This window comes from Primulina tabacum, chromosome 17 (assembly GCF_025594145.1).
Source record: "Primulina tabacum isolate GXHZ01 chromosome 17, ASM2559414v2, whole genome shotgun sequence".
NCBI lineage: Eukaryota > Viridiplantae > Streptophyta > Magnoliopsida > Lamiales > Gesneriaceae > Primulina > Primulina tabacum.
The window spans coordinates 13,926,977-13,937,263 of record NC_134566.1 but is presented as its reverse complement, the minus strand read 5'-3'; the positions used below and the strand labels follow the sequence as shown (position 1 = coordinate 13,937,263).

Here is a 10,287-nt window from a genome sequence, read left to right as displayed (position 1 = left end):
GAATTTTTATCATAAGTTATCGTTTTAAAGTTGTTTGTTTATGAGTCGTACGTAGTAGATTTCATACTCATTATACATCCAATTATTTGAAATCTGTACTTCGGTTTCTCTGTTCGAATGGAAATTTTATAATCCCATAAGGCAATTCAAATGATTCTATCCTAATCGACAAAAGTTTTACTGTATATGAAAATCGACAAATTAATTTTCCACAGGAAAATACAAAAATTCAAATTCATGAGTTCTTGCTTGGATAAAAAGAATTTATTTATTCATTATTTAATTATATAAATTTGAGATACAATCCGGACAATAAATTTTATTTGGCCATTAAATCAACACACCACTCGCTAGCCATAATTTTATAGTGGCAAAGATTAAAATCATCCATCGAGGAAAAAGCAGGCCTATAATCCAAGGGCAAACGGGAATCCAGTAGAATTCAACCAAGCCCCACCGGCGATGAAACTCTCCGCCGTGTAACTTTCGGCCTCAGTCGCACTGGTGATAACTTTAAACCCTTTCCATTTCACCCTCCCACTCGTCCCCGCCCCAGCTCCCGTATTCTTATACTCGCCGTAGAACAATGTATCAAGCCCGAAATCGCCATCCCACTCATGCCACCCGACCGCCTGGATCACATCAGATATCTGCGATTGCATGATCACAGTCCTCGAGTACAATTTCCATGGCCTCCCAAGAAATGTAGGGAACTTGTTTTGAACGGGCTGTAGGTCAGAGGTGGCACCAATCTTACAATTTTGAATGACGATCCCCGTGTTCTGGTTCGGGTCGGTTCGACCCTGAGCCGTGACCATGTTTTTTTGTCCGGAATCAGGGAGCCGCGAGCGGATGTCGGAGTTCTGGATCACGACAGCAGCGTTGCCGAAGATGAAATCTACTGTGCCTGTTATTAGACACTGGACGAAGAATTGACGGTTGGAGTGGACGTAAAGGGTGTCTTGATAGGCTAGAATATCACAGTTGTGAAAGGCTGAGAGATCTGAGCCCACTCGGAGAGCTACTGCCTGGTGCTTCGACGGCCCGGCGGTGTTCTGAAAGGTTATATCTCGTGCCAAAAACTTTTCCCCCACCGCAGCTGCAATCAGCATCGGAAAAAGGTCACAAATTTCGCTCAAGAAAATCAAATCGAAATCGAAGTTCGACATTCTTAAGAATATATATTAAAAGAAGTAAAAATTTATTAAAAAAAAAAAAAACTAAAGAAACACTATTTTAACCTCCTAAATAAAATAATCAGTGTAAAAAATCATTGGACTCCTTACAAAGAACTATTATTGTTCGATGGTTCGTCTACAATCAAAATAGTACAAGTATTTGTCCAAATCCGCTAATTTTACTTTAGGTGGTGAGATTGTCCCAAGAAAAAACATATTGTACTCCATCAAAAAGCCAATTTCCATCTAATTATTGAGTAGGTTGGTAAGACGATATCACGAATCTTTACATATTAGACGAATCAATCATGTCGATATTCACAATAAGAAGTAATACTCTTATAATAAAAAGTAATATTTTTTATGAATAATCCAAATAAGATATATGTGTCATAAAATATGACCCGTGAAACTATCTCAGGCAGATTTTTTTTTTCTAATTATTAGAGAAGAGCACATGGCCAACATACGAAAAGAAAATGGGATGACATGATAGATATCCTCATTTGGCACCAACCTAATATGATACAATTGAAAAGAATAAATAATGGCAGACATGAGTCGCACTGGACAGTTGGGTAATGAGCACGAATTACCGAGAACTGTGTCATTTCCATACTCTCTCCAATTTTGTGCTCAATCAACGCCGCAGGGCATAATCTGGTCAAATATTGATTTTTCCTTTTCTTATTTTTTTTAGCAAAAATTAATTTAAGTACACGGCCACACGGGTAATGTATGGCCACCGAACCTATACATGTGAAAATCTTTTTTTTTTTTTTTCCATTTTATATGTGACATTTATATACATACTTATTGGTGGAATAATTAAAGATCAAATGATCAAAATATATCATCGTCTCAATAATTAGATATTTGTTCAGTTCTCTCTTACTAGCCAAAAAGAAAGCTTCTGCGTTCACTAGGCTATCACGTTGGTTTTTTCGGATGAAATTTGATACAAAATATTGAAAATTAAAACAAATATATGATTTTTCATAACTAAATATTTTATATCTAATATTAATATATGATTTTTGAGTATTCAAAGATGTATAAAAAAATTTGATATCAAACACATCTTTTTCAAACAAAAATTTGATAGAAAACCTTGAAAATCGGTATTAATATACGATTTTTTTTAGTACTAATATTGTTTCAAATCTGACACTAAAATACCCGAACATGTAAAACAAATTTTAGAATTAGTGACACATATTTTTTGGATGAAAATTGGTAAGAAAAATTAAATATGCAGCAATAATATATGATATTTCAACATAACATCTTTCAGGTAGGATATTAATATATGATATTTGAGCACGTAAACATGTGTAGTTAGTTGATATTAATATAATTGTTCTAATTTTATTTTCAAAACATTATTTTTTGTATCAGATCTAAAATAAAAAATAATTTGTTTTGCACGTTCTATATTTTTTATGTTTTATATCTAATTTCATCTGAGCAATAATTTTAGGCTCAAGAAGTACATGAACAATTATTTTTTTTAAATTTCAGTCTCTCAAAAAACTAAACGTAAATTTAACTAGGTTGTAATTAACATAACATAAGACATTAAGATAAATAATAATTGCTTACCGACTGTAGCAGATTTGAAAGTGGTGCTTCCATCGACGACATTCCTGCTTCCGGTGATAATGGTGGAAGTCCTTCCATCTCCCATGAACATTATGTTTGTTTTCTTCTTCGTCACCTCCACATTTTCCCTGTACACTCCAGCTTTGATCCTAATCACGTACCTCTTGCTACTCTTCTCCGGCGCCGCGGCAACCGCCGCCGTAACGGTCTTGTAGTCTCCACTTCCATCCGCAGCCACCACCACGTTCGGCGTTACTGAAGAAGATTGCAGCAACCTCCTGTCACCGGCGGACAACCAACCCGGCCAAGAGTTGCTACGTCTCTCCGGTGCTGAAAGCTTCCTACCGCCGCTTAGTTTCCTCTCGTTCTGAATGTCCGTGTGGGTCATGTTTGTGATCATGGCGAGTAAATTGCTGCAGAGTTTCTCCACTCGCAGCACTTTACCACCGACCAGCACGTCCCTCTGGTGTCTCTCGTCCTTTCCGTGCGAGAAACCGTCCAGGCAGGTTTCCTAATGATCGGAAACCCAAGAGAAATTAGAAACAAGAACTACTCGAATTGAGCTTGGTTTCTGTAGCTTCACTACAGGTAATCGCATCAAAAGTTACCTGATTGGTCATGGCAGAAGAAAGCAGGGTTCGGAGATCATCCGCGTGTTTTTCAAGCGATTTCTTCCTAGGGTACTCCTCCAATGCCCTGAGGGCGGCCCGGAGCTCATCCACCGTTTCATCAATAGTAACCAAACAGTCATGCAACGCCGTCTTCTCCCGCTCCGTCAAGTTACTTGCCCCATGAGCAATAAATTTCTTTATAGCAGCGTAGTTTCGCCGCGCGTTATCGATGGTAATGTTCAATGACAAAAGAATGAAGTCTTTAGTGTTTCTAATCGATATCTCGTTGCCGTTTAGAGAATCTGCCATGGAAGAGTAACAAAGTTCAGGGTACAATGTGTTGCTGCAAGAAGATTTCGCTATGGCGTGAGCCGGAGAGATGTCCATGCTTAGAAAATTTTGACCGGTAGAATCTTCTCTTCTAGATTTTACTGTTCCGGCGACTTCTCCGATAACAAGGGAAACAATTAGGATTGAAGATAACAACAAAACGACGGATTTCTCACCGGAAAAAAATGGATTCCCGGTAAAGAATTGTTGGCTGCTCGAGGTCATTGTTTCGATTTAGTGAAAGCATAAAGGCAGCAAGTATGGATTTCTTCCACTACTAGACACACACACACATATATATATACATATACATTGTATATAGTAACATGTAGTTGCGTACGTGAAATTATGTATCCCATGTGAAATAATGGGGACCTTTTCTTTTTCTTTTTCCTCGACTTTGGCCTTTATTACCTTGTTATTTTTATCAAGCTTCTGAAAAACGTGAAGCTTCCCGAAACATGCCTATCGAGTTCCAAGCTTTTCAAGTTTAAACGAGATTAGCATAAGTTTAAGTGTGAAAAAGTTTTTTTTTTAATTTTTAGTGTAATTGTAATTATCTCAAACCAATAAATAGATAAAATAATACATAAATATGATAAATTTAAGTCTGATCATTAATTATCATATTTATAAAAACATAAAAATCTCAAAATTACATTTTTTTATTTTTTTTTACAACTATATCACATTAGAAAATGCTAAATATTTGTCAAATCATTATCAGACATGCTTAATCATAATTAAAATTTAAAAATAAACATCTAAATTATAAACATAATTTATTATTTTAAAATAAAAATACATAAGTTCAAAATAAAAAATTTAAAATTAAATAGGTGTGATTAATTTTGTTTAAGCACACTTAATTAAACAACTTAATTATGTTTAATTCGGTTAAATTACAGTTTAACCACTTTTTCTGTTTTTTCTTCGGGACATTTTTATCGAAATTCAAACTTAAACGGAACTTAAACGAATTTTTTAGAACAGTGATTTTTATACGAAATTAATGTGAAAGGAGTGAAATAAACATGAAGCAATTGTTAATAGATATTTTATGGAACTCGTTGAATATAGATTGCTTAAATTCAATGAAGTACAACGTTTGTCACCTTGTCCGCGGCACGCGGTGCGTAGGAGTATAATATTTTTTTAAATTACTTTTATTTATATTCAATGATAATATCATAATATAATATTTTTTTAAATACTTTTATTTATATTTAAATAAAAATAATATCATGATTATAAAAATGAATGAAAAATCATAAGATCAGTTGAATTGATTATATTTATTTGAGAATCATATCATGATCTTAAAATTTACCCAGTGATTGAAATGTAATTTTTTATTGTTTAGATAAAAAAAAAGGTGTAATATGCATGTCATATAAGGCCAATTTTGAAAAGAATTTATTTATATATATATCTCTTCTATTTTATTAAAGTTGAAGACACGATAATTACCACATAGAAAAAACACCAATTTTTTATTCCAGCTTACCTTTATATGATATTAATATTACACTTTTGTTTTTGTTTTTAAATTTCAACACACTTTTATTTTTATTTTTTTTATTTCAATGATTCAAATATCAATTTAGTCACTCCATAATTTGTCAGATTTCACTTTAGTCCATCGATAATGATAAAAAAAATTGTATACACACGCATCACCTGTGCAGAGTAACTTGTACAAATAAAATATGCACAAGTGTTGCATATATTATTATTAATTTTAAGTTGAATGATATTAAATAATTGACACAAAATTGTTTTCAATTTAAAAAAATTGTTCGGTTTAAAATAGAAATTTTGCTTATAAATGTTTTTGAGTTTTAACTGAATAATGGGTAATTAATATTATCAAATTAGGTCTCTTATGAGACGGTCTCACGAATCTTTATCTGTGAGACGGGTCAACCCTACCGATATTCACAATAGGAAGTAATACTCTTAACATAAAAAATAATATTTTTCATAGATGACCTAAATAAGATATCTGTCTTACAAAATACGACCCGTAAGATCGTCTCATACAAATTTTTACCATATTATAATGACTTTCTGTCATATGATTAATTTATATCTTCCTGTGTTGCGTTACTTCCATGATACATTCATTCGCAGTCGGTGCCTTCCTTCACATGGTTCTTAATTAATGAATATTCTAAAAATAGGATGCATTCTACTAGATATTATTTAATAATTGCGATAGTTGTATTTTGATTATATATATTTACTTTTTTACGAATTTGGATATTTATATTTCATATTTTAGTTTTAATTCGCTATTTTAATTTTTTTTTTCCAGTTTCAATCTTTTTTTCCACGTTCATAATGCGGCGATGACACATCAGTATCTCAAATAAAAAATGATTAAAATTATCAAAATAAAAAATACATGACTACTATAGAAATTTGATAGAGTAGATATGACTGAAAATGAAATTTTTTCTTAATAATTTGTGGTCTCCCACCTAGATTTGCTTAATTTAACCATTTATCCTATGCTTATATTTTTATGTTTACCTATATTTTGTCTGATAAAAGGTCCTCCTCAAGCCTTATCAAGGTTTTCTTTCAAACAGGAATTCAAATTAGCCCAAGGACGGATGAAATAGGAATTTTGAAATTATGAAACTTGAATTTAAGGGGAAACAAACTTTGATTAAAAATTTAACGTTTGTAAGATCGGGAGAGATTGATCGTAGGCCGGTGCATGTTTTTTTCACCAGAAATATAATTTCTCATATTTCTGTAACTCAAATATATTTTGAATAATACAGTAATTAAATTATCATGTTTCGATTATTCTATCAATATAAAGAATATGTAACTTGTGAGACGATTTTCACGAATCTGTATCTGTGAAACGTGCAATCTTACCGATATTCACAATAAAAAGTAATATTTTTTCATGGATGACCCAAATAAAAGGTCCGTCTTACAAAATATGACTCGTGAAACCGTCTCACACAAATTTTTGTCAAATATTAATAATTTGCAACAATTAAATCATTATGTTTATATTACTCTACCGACATAATTAATTAATTGATATCATACAAAATCTAACAACTCGAGTGAAAATTGATAACGTGACTCTGGTTATATAACAATTGTAAGATTATCATTTGCAGGTAATTCAAATCTATAGAATCCGACAAGGACAGAGGTTGTTCCCATATGGACACGTGAATAGATACAGATATTATTATCTTAAAAACATATAAATATTTATTTATTATTTAAAATATCTTTCAGATTTATTTTATTTTTGTTTAAAGTGTCTTTTCATTTCATCGATCGCGTTGCACACATTTTAATCCGTATTTTTTTCCCATTAAACAATTTAAAAATTTTGGGCCACACCAATTACTATTTTTTTTAAAATTAATTCAATTCTTGAAGGAAAACAAATTTGTTTTTGGAAATCAATCCAAAACGTGCACAGAAAGAGAGGAAAAAGTTCATATATAAAAGAAATAAAAGGGTGATAATTAAATTCTGAAAGCTTATTTCATCACCGACGAATTAATGCCTCGGCTTACATGTTCTAATTTAGCTATTGATGATGTTTAGATAAATTGGGTGACTGGTGTTGGTAATTTATCAGGTCGGATTATGTTATTTTCTAGCAAACACGGATGACCGAGCAAAAGATCTCCCGAGATGTGTAATTTGTACACCGGAAGAGCAAAGAATGTTAGTGGGGTGCCAGAAGGGTTTCCAGTGTAGTCACTACGACGCTCAAGTCAATCGATTATTCAGACAAAAGAAAATATTGTATAAAAAATATATAGTCAGTGTTTGTGAAAATGTTACGTGCATCTCCCCTTGTAATGATAGAGTAAACCTAAATATTTATACGAGGAAAGTAATGATGACAATGTTTTCAGTGTTCGGCCACCTCTCATGATCAGACAGCTGCCCACGCCACGGACACTATTACGACTAACAACCTATACTGCTCTTAATCTTGTCAAATCATTCCTATGTGCGTTGATTGATATACAAATGATTTCTCGGTATGATGATCCATACTTGTGGACCCAGAGTCGATATTTGTCTCGAGATGCTCGGGTAGTGGTCATGATGAAAGGGCACAGAAAGTGTCCCTGATCTATCATCTTGGCCCTAGCTTGTATGAGTATACGTTGGTCTAATCCTCTTCCCTAGTTGTTGCATACCCAAGGATGATCTATATAAGATTACTTTCTTTACCCAAGCTGGTTTTCCCCCGGTAGCCCCTAGCTCCCCATCTCTTACTCTGCTCGAGTCCGAGGATGATCGTGGCTCTTTCGGGACATCACCACTCCCTCCTTAAATAGTCGTGCCAAAGTCCTACTTGTTGTCCCGAATGGTCATATTGGATATGAGAGGGCGATCAATTATATTTTGAATTTAGGTGGGCTAGGGTCGATGGAAACATGACATAAGCCTTACCAGTTGAAAATACAGAAAATCTAAAAGACATCGCTTCTCCTATCCCACCCAACTTTTCGTCTTTTCAGGTGACCGGTTCAACTTCCAAGGTAAATCATGATCGTTCGCTCATTCTACGCTCAACGTCCGCGATTAACCCTGATGACCCTTTAAGTATTTGACCTCCCTCATCATTTCTCACTTTAGCAAACTGTTATCTTCCGTGCATACCGATATCCATCTCAGCTTCTCAGACGCACTACTCTTGTCCGGCGAGCTCTTTCTGTTTTTCCGACTACCCCCACCACATTTTCTCTACTCCTTGTAATTTTTTTGGTCCTTGTTTTTTTCAAAATTTCTGACTCTACATGTTCTACTTCCAGAGCAAATATGTGTGGCTCATCTGGGTATGAGTCTGTGACGGTGCTCTCTAACTCTGCCTAGTTTCTCCTCTTCTCTGTTCTACTGCCACCTCCAAAAAACCCTCCTTGTCCCTTCTGTCACAATCTTAAGCCAAAACCCCAAAAAATCCGAACAATATAAAATCCCCCACCCGCCTACCGGACCTTCAAGTGCCCGGGGAAAGGGCAAGTGAAAACTCGAAATGGCTCCTGAAATTGGGGCTGAGAATCTGGGTGCTTCCTAGTTTTCTACCATAGCCAGCACCTTGAGACTCGGGTCTCATGATGATATCCGAGTTCTTGGATCCATCGCTTCAACCTTCACTCTTATTGTTCTCGGTCCCTTGGATCGTGTTGATCAGCCCCCTGATGGCTTCTACACTTTATTTCGAGACCAAGTTAAAAGTGATCTCCGATTCCCCATCCCCCATTTCTATAACGAAGTGACCCGTTTTCTCGTGGTCCCCTTAAACAAAATCCATCACAATTTCTTCCGCATAATGTCCTTCCCCTTTGTGCTAATCAAGATGAACAACCTCTTGATCAAATCTCTTATCCTTCATTACTACTTTGCTTGTCTGTTAGGATCGCGAAAGAGTTTAGAGGGGGTGAATGAACTCTTTCAAACTTTTGCTTTTAAAATTGGTTTTCAACCATTTTGAGGCGGTTTAAAATTCTTCTCAAACTTGTTGGAAAGGTGAACCACTGTAAAATGCGGAAAACGGTTCAATATTTCTAATGATAGCTTAAGACCGTTGGCGAATTATCAACAAAATGTAGCATGAAAAGTAAGTGTTTGCAAGAAGTAAAGACAGAGTTTTTTATGGATGTTAGGAGATGAAAACTCCTACGTCACCCTTTCTTCCACTTCAGGAAAGATTCCATCAAAAGACTTTGGCTTTACAAAAACTCTTTGCAACAACCCACTCCAATCAGGACTTATCACACTGCCTGTTTTAGAACTCTTAGTGATCACTTTACAATTCTGGATTTTAAGAACACTTAGTTCACCAGACACCACAACTTAATCAAATAACCAAAATGTTACTGACGTAAATAAACAATTTGATTTTGGTAGCATGAAGATGATCATTGGATGATCAGGTATCTTTCTGTTCAGTGTGTACTGATGAGCGATGAAGTATGCAATCTTTTGAGTGCTCTCCGAATCTTTAAGGTATGCAAGCTTGTGATGATTTCACTGCTGTGAATTTGATAATGTATCGCGTTGTGTCACTGTTTAGCTTGCATACTACCTTCTCTGTTAATATAGGTGATCATTCCTACGGTCGGAAGGAATAAGTAACGTTCACTTGTAACAGAGGGATGTTGCGTCACTATCAGCTGCAACCGCATTAAATGTTCTCCAGATATGCATTAAATGTTCTCTTTGCTGGCACGGCCTTGAGTCCCGTTCTTTGAAGAGTTGCTTCAGAGTTACCATTTATGGCAACTGCTTTTATCCTCATACCCTTGTAAGATATAAATGAACTTTCCTTTCTGGGATAGTGATATAAATGCAGATCATTCTCGGGACTGATGTAGAAACTAGTTGAATTTGAAGTGGTGTAAACCATCGAATGTCCTGAACTGATCAGAGAATGTCTTTCATTAAGTAAGCAATAAATAGCCCTTTTTAATGACATCTTCGAATCAGCCGATTTGGGAAGTTCGTCAAAGTTCGAGCTTCTTTTACTTCAAACGGTTGAATTATCAGCGATCTGTAATTCAAGC

General features: G+C 34.8%; 1 protein-coding gene across 1 annotated transcript; it reads right to left on the bottom strand.

Moving 5' to 3' along the window:
* Positions 1-249: 249 nt before the first annotated feature.
* LOC142530877 (pectinesterase-like) lies at positions 250-4,006 on the bottom strand. The gene is made up of 3 exons (XM_075636771.1): positions 3,389-4,006; positions 2,781-3,291; positions 250-1,099 (listed from the first exon to the last, which is right to left on the bottom strand). Exons 1-3 carry the CDS (start codon positions 3,944-3,946, stop codon positions 408-410), a joined length of 1,761 nt encoding a protein of 586 aa, XP_075492886.1. The 5' UTR covers positions 3,947-4,006; the 3' UTR covers positions 250-407.
* Positions 4,007-10,287: the final 6,281 nt, after the last annotated feature.

Bases quoted from the DNA above. Each gene is read 5' to 3' on its own strand.
- LOC142530877 (XM_075636771.1), bottom strand. From the start codon at position 3,946: ATGACCTCGAGCAGCCAACAATTCTTTACCGGGAATCCATTTTTTTCC. The intron at 3,292-3,388 runs GTAACTTTTGAT...TCCGATCATTAG, and splicing joins CTTCTGCCATGACCAATCAG to GAAACCTGCCTGGACGGTTT. The intron at 1,100-2,780 runs GTAAGCAATTAT...TGCTGATTGCAG, and splicing joins TTTCAAATCTGCTACAGTCG to CTGCGGTGGGGGAAAAGTTT.